Genomic DNA, 11,939 nt, shown 5'->3' on the forward strand with positions numbered 1-11,939 from the left:
CAAAAATCACTACACTACTATAGTCGAAAAACAAAACGATCTAAAGCCTGGTGCAGTTGCGTGAAGAAAACATTTCTCATCTTGTGATGACACATAAATCATTTCATCGAACGTGTTTTCGCAGATGCCGGGGACTGATAGCCTTTTGGGCATCCGGTGTTTCATATTCGTGGATAAAAGTGGACATAGACGAGGACTTGTAATCGTGATACTTGTAACCTACATCTTGGAGATGGGTCAACCTCAGAAATCCTCCCGAACGCTCCCTTCGAGCCGGGCAGAGTTCGCTCTAAACGTCTGTTCTCACACTTTTCTGGAAGAGGAGAAATAGTATATAAGGAGAAATGTCCTCATAGTAAATCTTCTTCCGTTTCCATGATCACTATGATTATATCTTTTACTTTGGACTATCGTACAAAATTATCCTAATTTATTTGTACTACAATCAATTACAATTACAATTTTAGTGATGATATATGCTTCGCTTCCTGTGCTGTTTCACATCTTCCAATTTCGTCGCATACACAGTGCTTTCTCCCCGCATATCTTGATAGGCATTGATCCTGTACTTCTGAAAAAAAGTGAAATAGTTAAGAATCCTGACGATACTCCCACTGAACGCGCATGGTAGTACGTAATTGTGATGTTGCTAATGGTGATATAGTAAGATCAAAGCGTAATTGCTCGCAGAACTGCACCGAGCTCCGCCTTCTCCCCCCCCCCCTCCCCGATCCTGCCGCGCCGCTTACGCAACCACAAGGGACTTCATATTTGACCCGACTATAAACGCCGTCCATGAAATACCACAACGACTTCACTCAGAACCAACAAGAGAACAAGATAGATAATAAAAGTGTTAGGAAACTAATCCTTCACCACCAGATCCTTGTGATTCTTAGAAAGTTGCCAAGATCGCAGAGGGGAAACGAAAAAATTGAATTGTCTATATTATTATTATAACCTTGCAGAAGAAGCATCGAAATCGCACTTTTCGAGAGAAATGTGGCAAGGACCAAAGTGTCTCCTATATTTCAGATCTCGATATCTGCTTGATTCCGTCATTTCTCATCGTTGCGGGACCATTCGCTCCCTTTCAATTGAGCGTCTTACAAAACGGCATCAAAAGAGGGTCCTGCGACGAAGATGTTGTAGCAGCCCTTCAAACGCACACAACACGGTCATCACGTGATTTTGACCAAGATGTCGTTCCCGAGTCTAGTTGTTCCTGAGGATGTTCGTTTTTCTTTTCACTTCTCTGCAGTTCGACATCGCCTACTAATCACTGGTTTTGGGACCGTCCATCTACCAATTATTATTATATTTTACCCTGTTAGGGGATTTCTCACCTTGCTTCGCTATAGTGTCCCACAGCAAGGTGTCCTTGTATTTGCACAGGAGGTGGTTTTACGGTTCGGTGCCGGTTTCGCACGGTATTAGTTCTTTTATTTATACTTGAAGTCTCGACATACTCTGATAAGCGTAGTAGGCACCATTTGTGCACGTAAACAACTAGCATGGATGCTTTTTCCCTATGGAAAGGTTCTAGTTAACTGTGGAACGAGGAATGCCATGACTGACACTGTTCGTGTGTGACTATGGGAGGAGGGTGCATGACATTTCCCTTACTCGTTGGGTTTACTCTCTTTTTTTGCTCCTTTTTAAGAATCTTATTACAGTAAGGACACCATGTCAAGGGTCTCCTCGATCTTGTCCCAGGCCGAGAGGGATGAACGGCTGTGTTGGCACTAAAGCGGATTCGAACCTCAGATGGATTCCGCAATCAGGGGAACCTCTTGCCGACTGCGCTACACCTGCCCGTCATTTCTAAATATTTTTTTTTTCCGAAAAGGAACGAGAAAGAGACCATCGCTGCCCAAGGCCCGAACCGAAGGCTTGTGCATGGTACGAAATTAGATGATTTTGTTTGGTTTTTTTTCGAAATAAAATCCAGAATCACTGCTCTTTGATTGCACTTTTTGTTCACAGAAATATAACTTACCGTTTGTGCTCCACCCTGATAGAGAGGACACATTGATTCACATATATCTGCTAAAGAGTTGCCATCCTGAAAACAGAACTCTGTACTTCTTAAGATTCTCGAGATCTTTATTCGTTCCCCCACTTGAGGACTGCACCAGGATTCTTGAAACAGTACCACCATATCGGTTTTAACGCCATTCGTCTTCATAGTTTTTGCTTCTAAAACCTGAAATTGAAAAGTTTTATGGAAGCCCGCAAGGACTCAGATATTTTATGATGAATTTGTATTGTAGATTTCAAAACCGGTCCACTAAATATGAAAAGAAAAAATGTTCGTTCACAAACTTTTTTCGGGACCATAAACCGTCCATTTCGGTACTCATTAACGACACCGGCGGCCGCATCCCATGCCATTCCCTGAAATGTTTTTTTTTTTCCAAATCGACATCTGGACAGTGCAATATATTAACAATTAAGACTTCGGCAAAATGAATCTGCAATTTAGTCTCTTTCGAGGATCAACATAACATTTTTAAGACCTTACTTGATCCCTAAAAAATTACCTACAACAATGAGAATGAACAATCACTATAATATTTGTTATTTGAAGCATTACAAAAGGTAACTGGGGCGGAAAAATGTAGTGATCCAGGTAAAACGGACAAAGGAAGTGAGCAAATAAATATAAAATGAATGAAAAAAAAACAAAATAAAAATAAAATGAATAAAAACATGAATTATGTGTGTACTGGATGAGGCACCTGTGCTTCCTTCCGTATCTACGTAACGCATGTATCCTGTTTCTGATCAGTTCCGTTGGAACAAAAGCGGAGACGAACAAGTAGATCAAAGCAGTTTGATCAAATATGTACTGGGGAACGAAGCAGGTCCTGCTTTCCAGGACCCACCGCGAGTTCCGGTTCTGCCCAGGACCGGAGCCGCTTGTTGTTTTCACGAAACATGATCACGTTGTGCTCGGAGACCTATTGTAGACCCCATGCTCCGGTCCCGGGAGGAAGTTTGGGTTTCTTTGGAGGTCTCTTCTCCCACTTCCATATGTGCTTCGTCAAAGTAGTTCGTCAATGTAGTTAGTTCAGGACCTTTGAAAAGTACGGAAAGATACGAGCATCAGATCTTGAATAATCCCTGAATCCAGTAATTTCGGTCGCTATGCAGCATGTCATGAGACATACAGTGTAGATATTCCGACAAGAGAGAAGTACGATACTGTTCGAATGGAGACCGCTTTATTTTCTCAATCGTCTTCTGGACGAAATTAGGTGCTCTGTTTATTTGCTAGCAGCGTTTCTGTGATCCTTATTCAGCGCCCTTTGTTCTTCCTGAGCCTTTATTTTTACCAGAATTCACCATTCGTATTTTGATAACAGGCATTTGGTAAAGATAATTCAGCTAAGCAAGAATCCTGAGAATGAACAGCTCCAAGGTCCGCCACTTTTACACCGACACATTTTGACCACTCAAAAATCTCCATGAAAGACAGATTTTACTCGAAAATCCATCCATGCAATGTTCGGGATTTCATGGAATACGTCTAAATGAACACTTTCCAACGTATAGATTGAGTGGTGGTTCGACGATATCACTCAGGATAATTTGTTCGTTTTCAGACAACGAAAGTTCACGACTCTTGACCGCAGACAGACGGATTTTTTCCCCTCGATGTTACACTAACTTGTTCTAATCTCCTTGAACGTGACGGTCACAGTGTGTTTTTTGTTTTGAGTAATGAGTTTTTGAGACAACAATGAATGATCTGTGTTAAAATACAAATGTGCAATGAACATTTGCAAAGAGATGAGCGATGTTTTTTTTTTATTTTCTTTTTTTTTCTATAAAAATGATGAATATAAAAAAACAGAAGTAAACATTAGATTTAGCGTAGCTTCGTTCAAAATGGATTCTCGAGATTTCTATTTTAAAAATAGATGACTAATAATAGATAATATTAATATTAGTAGACGAATAATTAGTTCCAAATCAAATAAATCATAAGTATAACTAATTTGTGAATAATTAAAGCGGTAGTGTATGATTTCAGTTCCACCCACGAAAGATGCATAATCTAAATTTTATCCTATTTTTCCGGGAACAAAATGAAATTTTTAATCTTAATTTTTGAAAATCTTTCGTCTCACTTATTTTTTTGTACAGTCTTAGAAATATGCTCGAAATAACTGCTGCGGGCTACAATGAATTGGCGAAGTACAGAACATTTCCTTGTCGATGCCAGGTTTCTAGTCATCTCGCTGCAAAGGAAAAAAATTTCCGTTACATTTAGTCCAGCCCAGGAGGGGAGCATTGAACAGGATGAGTTTAATAAGCTTTAATTTTAACTATCCACAAATTATTGGGCTAAAGAACCTGTTCATACACAATCTTAACGTAAAAAAGGTCACACCATATAGTAGCGACATGTGGTAGGACCATTCGTTGCGTAATTGGTAGGACCATTCGTTGCGTAAGCGGTAGGACCATTCGTTGCGTAAGTGGCTGCGCTCGAAGTGGTGCGGTGGAGACGGAGAGGTTGAAATCGAGGTGGGACCATCGCGAACCGCAGCGAAGAATGGTGCTAGCAGGGGTCCCCGCTCGATCTTAACCGTTACGCTCCACCGCATCGCCTCGAGGGCAACCGTTTGCGTAACTGCTCGGCACTTCATGTCGTTTTCGTCTGACTATAGATCTAAGAACTTTGGGTACCATAATAATACAGTACTATTATTTCACCACTAACTTACTGCAATTTTATTAGTGTCTTTCGTGTAAATGTACATGTACGTGTACGTATAACTGATACTGTAACAGGAAGGCCAGAAGATCATCATAGTCAAAGAATGCCGCTGGAATGTTTCAATTAAAGGCAGCGTGTCACGAATTTCACGTAGAACGGTAACTCCGGAAAAATCGTGGAGGTCTGATTGTAAGTTACCGAAGCGAACGTGGTCCCGCTCAATTTCCCTTACTCTTCCTTAAAAAAAAGAGAACGTTTCTTTGACTTTCGACTCCTTGCAAGTGGATGCGACTCGTGCACGAAGTAAGGCATTGCAGCTGGAACTTCGTAGGAAAAAGCGTCGTCTTCCGCACGATTTTTTTTGCGACGATAAGTGGAGGTTGAGCGCCAGTTGCGCTTGTTTCCGCAATCTGCAGCTCGAACTCGACGTTTTCCGTACGGTTGCCCTACCACCTCCATTTCGTGATACGCTGGATTTAATCAATCTGCAGTCCGAACTCAACGTTTTCCTTTGGGTTACCCTACCACCTCAATTTTGTGATACGCTGAATAAGGGACGATCACTAGCATCTCTTTTACATGATTCAAAATCCAGACATGAACTTATTTGGGTTTTTGCCAGCTCTTTAACTTCCTTTCGTTGACGAGACAGGGAAGACGAAGGCTCCTAACAATGGAACACGGCTTCAGGGTTACAGCGCTTCAGGAGGCGCCCATCAATCATAAATAGTCACTCTTTGTGGACAATCACGTGGGCTGCTGATGCTATCTCTCTCGCTCGCATATCCTTGCACCCCCATAAGTGATACGTTCTTAGGTGCATCGTAGGAAAACCCGATCAGTAAGGCTGTTTCTCACGTCGGTTATCAGAGCAAGTAGCAGGAACTGAGCATGATCACGTTCATACTCGTGATCTACGCTATCTAACCCTATCTTTTCGTGAACCGATCCCAACACGGTCGGTTTCATGTTCCACTACCTTTAAGAGACTCACCAGGAACTTATCGTCTGCTGGATTCTCGACCACCCATCCACCACGAGCGGTTCCAATTGCTGGAGCAGGCACTGCATAGACAGTTGCGAAAAAACTGATGAGAACTGCTAGTGCTAGCATACTTGTTTTCCTGAAATTTCTTTTCATAAGTGATTATTAGTAAGATTTACTTAAAAATCAATAATTTGCTTAAAACAAAGAAAAAAAGCATTCCTGAAGAAATGAGTGGTGCTCTATTATATCGCAATACAGTATGAAAATCCAATCCATGGGACGAAGTATTCAAAGAAATAGAAAACTGTACACGTCAGGAAAATGGAGTGTTTCTGACTTTTCGTCTTCAGTGAATCTCAAAAATCACTTATCACACAAAGAACTTACTCAAATGTTGGAATTTACCCTAGGATGGCTAAACTAGTAAGATTTGGTCTTTTCTGTTAAAATTATCTCTCTGCTTCTGGATGTTGGGCGACGCAGGATGAGCGCATGCACTACTCCTTAAAATTTTTTTGATAATGAGAAGCCGATTCCTTCAATCTCGTGGAAAACCCAAAATTAGTTGTAGTTCCATAAACAAGAAGGCGTATGAGCTAGAAAATCCGTGAAAAGTGAAAACAAATGGAATGATATTAGCGTATAATTGTTCGTAAAACAAGTTGATTCCAGAAATGCGGAATTTCAAGGGAAAATTTTAAAAATTTTGAAAATCAAAATAAAAATTAGATTAATGTCTGTTTTTCACAGATGTTTTGTTATCCATTCTGCTCTTTTTTAAAATAAGATTATGGCTGAAAACACATAAACATGTATTCATTTTGGCAAGATGTGGTGATAGTTGTACGGTACTCAAGAAATGAGTCTTGATTCAGGGTCAATCCGGGTCCTGAACGGCATACTAGTGCTTGTTTCATCCCTATTCGTTATGAATTCTATGGAGAATGAATTTCAATCCTACTTTTAGAGTTCGAAATTTACGCGAATTAGAAGATGACCAACATTTTTCTTCCCTTACAAAAGAATTGAATTAATTAAGAATTCAATTGATCTTTTGAATTAGAAAAACGGTGATTTTTTACACAATTCCTCTGGTAGAATTATTTTTTTAATATTTAGCCCTGCTAATATTGCCAAAAAGACATTCTATTCGTCGTTTAGTCGGTCCTATCCAAACTTTTTAAAACGTGGATATAGGTACTATTGGGTTTTAGAAGCAGATCTTAAGGAAGGAAGCATCGCATAGAGATCTTAAGCTGTAGGGCAAGGAATTTCACCTATGATTCCAGGAAGTATCCCAACGAATTACCTAGCAATGACAAGAGGGGTTACGGTGGTCCAATGAAATGGATGTGTGCTGGAAACTGGACACTCTCAGTCTCTCGCTCTCGGAAAAGGTGTAATACTCACGTATATATAATTGAATGGACTTGTGTAATGTCGCTTACAGTTACTTATGAAAAAAAAGGTTTTGTAATCGTTTCACGGCGCCAGGAACCACAACGCATCCATCTTTTAAAGGGCATGCGACAATGTGGCGCCTTGCCATCACATCTGTTTCGTGAAGTTACGGTCGGCGAAAGTTTTTTGTGGAAGTAAAGAATGAAACGTAAAAAAAACTAACAGATCGAGAATAATCTCTTTCTACTTCCTCGTACTGGTGGATTTTTACTAGCAGAATTCCTTTAGAGCCAAAGAAAATTCGAAGGTTTGCTTTTGAGTGAGTATATGACAAATCAGTGAGGGAAATACTTCGAGTTTCGCAAAAAATCAACGAGATCTTCACTGGCAGTGACACGAATTAGTTCTTGCAAAATTCCTCATGCACCATAAAACAATTATTCGGTTAAACTATAGAAGAACATGAACCACACGTGGATTTTTGTGTTAATCATGGATAATTAAGTTATACAGAATATATTACTCCTCAATGATGGGTGTTTCGCAGTCAGGTGAGAAATTTCGATGTCACTCGGTAGTTCGAAACCGCTCCACGCCAACCAATTCTTTCACCCATCAAGGGTTGATAAATTGATCCCAGACTTGTCTAGGAGGATGAAAACACTGAGCGGATACATCGGCTAGCCTCCAAAAGTTATATAGGCTCTTCAGGAGTTCGTAAGCCTCAAACGATTCTGAACTGAGGTTGAACATTCTTGAACAGATTAGCTAACCCCAAACACCTTGTCATTTTTCTTCAGATCTGACTAATTTAAGAAAAAGTTTTATTCCTCAACATGGTTCTCACTTCAAAAAAAAGTATTATCTTAAGTTCTAATCTCTATGGATACTGGATCCTTCAACGCTATTTTCAACTTACTACTAAGAGCTCTTGAAAATGTTTTAAAAAGAAATTGGAGAGGGAATTGAGGAGTTGTTTGACCGGAAGAACTGGCGAATATGGAACTGCATTCAACACGAGAATTTTATAGCTCATAAATTCTCATTCATCTTAGAAAATCTAATGGAGATGAAACCTGTTTCCGTTTCATTAATGGAAAAAATAATGAAACGAGCAAAGACCAACGGCATGGGGTTTAATGATGAATTTGATGAGACTATTGCACTCACCGGTGTTGAAGTCGATGAACAATTCAAAACGTGTGCACAGATGATCGGAAAACATCTTCTTTTACTCGACGAACAACAAAATTGAACAGTATTTTCATTTTCTAATTAATCCTTAGCATTATTTTGTATTTTCACCAGTTCAAAAAAGTCACAATAAGCTCCACATGCATGTTTTCGAAAGAAAAACAGTTTCTATTAGAATGAACTGCTATGTTATGAAATTTGTCCGCTTCTTACATAAATTAGTTGATGTGATAAAATAATAGAAAAATGAAAGGAATTTATACGGCCCACAAAGCAGTAAAGGCTTTTTAGCCGAAAGTAATGGAAAATTACCAATGACTTAAACGTTTTTAATATGAAATTGTAATTTTTTTCAATGCGACATTTTATGTACTGTTATAATCCATGTTTTTACCTACATATTACTTATTTTGTGCATTTTTCAAATGTAAAATATTGGAAAGGACTCTCTTAATCCACATTTCACTCAAAGAGCGTCACGAAACTCAAAACCAGTAGTTACTGGCAGTCAGTGGACATATAAAATTATAATTTGTGCGATTTTTTCAACTTTTTCAATTTTTTTAAGTAATTTTCTCCTCTTTTTTTTATCAGATGTTCCGTATCTTTATTTACCGGTGCTATCCTCTTCCTATCCTGCATCTGGGTTTTTTTTTGTAACCTCTGATAATTTAACAATTTGAAGCAGTTTGCTTTTTAGCCACCGGTGCGATCTTGGATCTGTTACTCTGTGTATGCGATTACCTGAGGAACTTACCAATTCGTCTGTTTAATTAGTATATAACTTAATCCTCTCACCATTTATTTTTTATTTGTGTCATTTTTTAATTCCACTTCCTTTGACTGGCGCTTCCACGTTATACGCAATCTTTCACCACTGTTACCAAGGTTCTTTGCAAATATCACCACTGATAAGTTCAACAGCGGTGAACTTTGCAACGATTTCTTGCAAGGGCAAAGATGCAAGGTCACAGAACTCACAGAACGATTCTGGGAATACCGCCTCCCCTGACCTAACCTTCGTTGACTGTAGGAAATCCTTCAACGGTGTGGAAATGAACAGTACACCTCTACAGTATTGGTCAGTCAAGTGATCGAACGTCATTTCTGAGGATATTAGCCATCCAAGGCCATAGTCGGTTCAAAACAACATGAAGCTCGGTGCAGTTGCGTAAGCGGCTGACCTCGACGCGGCCCAGTGGAGCGTAGCGGCTGGAATCCACGGGGGACCCTTATTAGCACCACCATCGTTGCAGTTCGCGATGGTCCCATGTCGATTCTAACCGCCGTCTCCACCATGCCGTTCGAGTGCAGCCCCTTACGTTACTGCACCGTGCTTCACATCGTTTCTACCCGGCTATACATCAATGGACCACCACGATTCAGCTTTGCCCGAACCTTCTTGGCAGATTTATTGTAAAAGGGGAGAAGAGGTTCATACTGTATCGTCCGCTCAGCTTGCGTTGGGTTCTTGGCCCCCATGGCGTGGTAGATGATTGCTCGGAGTTGTTCTTTTATCATTTTTTGCAAATTAACAAAGGCACACCTTCACTAAGCCACATACGAAGATTTCGAGAGCATTCTAAAATTCTTGGATTTTGCGTAGCATTCAATTCGTTTCTGGAAAATTCTGGATTTTTCTTTTAATTTCCGATGGCGAACTTCCCGAACAAGCGAAGCTGTTCACTGCTGGCTGCATTGCATTGAATGATGACGTCATTTGCTCGGGAAGAGCGGGACAGGTATCGATCGAAGGTTCCCACGATCCTGTGAAGTAACTCAGTGTTTGATATCGGCGCGTTCTGCCATTCGTTTTGTTTTCTCTTCTTTCCTCTTCTCGTTTTTTTTTTTCTCTACAAGTCAATTATATGTATTTTCTACTCAAATTGGAGGAACAATTCAGTTCCGGTGTGACAGTCATTAGTTGTTACTGAGACCGCCAGATACTTTTGTTGTTTTTGTCAAAGAGCTGCATAAGTTTGTATTTTTCGACACATCTTCCATCTATTTTCAGAAACAGATTTCTGAACATTCAGCCATCTTAGAACTAAGGTGACGCAGTACATTTATGTAATTTCTTTGTAGACAACTACTTCTCAGCGCCATCTAAATCTACATAAAGGCATCACTCCACGAATCTGAGGTGGTACGGATTTCAGGTGAAGTATTCTTATAAGGGATAGTAAATTATCGAGAGGAGTGTGATTCCATCCATTTTTCCCTAATTGCCGTAAAAAACGACCCGGAAGATGCGGCGTGTGCACACGGCTGGTGCGCTCCAATCGAACTCGTTGTAGAAAATAGCGCGCCGGAACGCCTGAAGCCTTATAGAGAATATTGTACAGTAGTAAACTTTCAAAGCGACAATAAAGTGTCGCACAACAAACGTTTTTGATCATCCAAACCGGCCATCGAAATGAATTTTCTCGTTTCTTTACTCCTTTCAAGTACCCGTAGGTTTCAGTAATAAATCTCGGTGCCTTTGACCTTCTGGAACTAACGACGATGGTCGATGCGTTAGTTTTGAACACGAGCGAACAAATCAAAAGTTAATTCGATTCCATTCCTTGTTTCGAAGTTTTGATAAACTGTAGACCTCTATAGTACGCTGAATTCAACTTTACAGGAATTCTACAAAATTACTCCTGACTTTACTTGTATGAGGTTATTTTCTGAAGAAAGAGTTGCACTTACCATAACACTTTCAGTTCATCTCAGATGTAGCAAAAAAAAATTATTTTTACACCCTGTTGCTAAAAATTGGTGATGTGACAAAACGAGTTGTTAACATCTTCTCAATGTACCTTTTTGAGAAAAATGTTAGACGAGATAAAGTACAACACTTACATTTTTAGACCGATGGGGACCGAAAAGGAATATATGATGTAATAGATACGTAGAGAACATGCTAATGATATTACTGCAATTGAAATAGATTAAGCGCGTTCATTCTCTGAGCATATCACCGGAATCGAAAACGAAAGGAAACTATTAGTTTTATAATTCATTTACATATACCCTGCAAATTTCTTCGAATGCAAGTAAAAAAAAAGTAAAAAGTAAAAAAGTGAACTAGCTACTTCGTTTTTCTTTCTTTGTTTGGAAAACGAAACATATTGTCACAGTTGTAAAGAAGTATTTATTTGAATTGGCTAAGTGCAACTGCTGAACTTTATTCTCGTTTTGGACATACAAAAAACGAAAGGAAGAACAAAGAACCTAAGAAGAAATATGATCTTCTGTCTATGGGAAGGCAAAAATGTATTATTTGAGTGTTTTTCTTTTTTTATATTATTCTACATCATTATGTAATTACTACTTTTATATTCTTTATTTTATCTGAATCTTTCTGATTTTTAAAAGAAACTGTCCAGCAATATTTTCCCTTTCTGAATGCTGACACATCGCAGGGCGCACTTTATTTCTCGCAAACGAGCAAATTCGCCGTGCTGCATTTCCTTCCTGTGATTTTAGTGTTTGCCGTTCACAGCCGTTTCTTAGCCAGTCATGGCATGGCCCAACTGTCGTTCAGATTTTTTACTCTTGAGGTCAATAACCCTGTCTTCCACCTTACGCGAATCTCAGTCACCCTCAATCGCCTAAAATCAAAATTCACATCTGAGCTCT

At 39.5% G+C, this 11,939-nt stretch overlaps 1 protein-coding gene across 2 annotated transcripts; it reads right to left on the bottom strand.

Annotated features, from left to right (window-relative positions):
* Positions 1-463: 463 nt before the first annotated feature.
* On the bottom strand, positions 464-9,417 carry RB195_016143 (uncharacterized protein; the record flags this gene model as incomplete). 2 transcript variants are annotated; one of them, XM_064207168.1, is made up of 7 exons in its annotated part: positions 464-571; positions 2,000-2,065; positions 2,123-2,206; positions 2,326-2,397; positions 5,724-5,853; positions 7,027-7,074; positions 9,197-9,417. In XM_064207168.1, the coding sequence occupies 7 exons, from the start codon at positions 9,415-9,417 to the stop codon at positions 464-466; spliced, it is 729 nt and encodes a 242-aa protein (XP_064063048.1). The 2 variants fall into 2 exon arrangements, with proteins under 2 accessions (XP_064063048.1, XP_064063049.1); XM_064207167.1 differs by lacking the exons at positions 7,027-7,074; positions 9,197-9,417 and having other exon boundaries at positions 5,724-5,843.
* Between the last annotated feature and the right edge of the window lie 2,522 nt (positions 9,418-11,939).

The sequence above is a fragment of the Necator americanus genome, chromosome V, assembly GCF_031761385.1.
Source record: "Necator americanus strain Aroian chromosome V, whole genome shotgun sequence".
NCBI classification, from domain to species: Eukaryota; Metazoa; Nematoda; class Chromadorea; order Rhabditida; family Ancylostomatidae; genus Necator; species Necator americanus.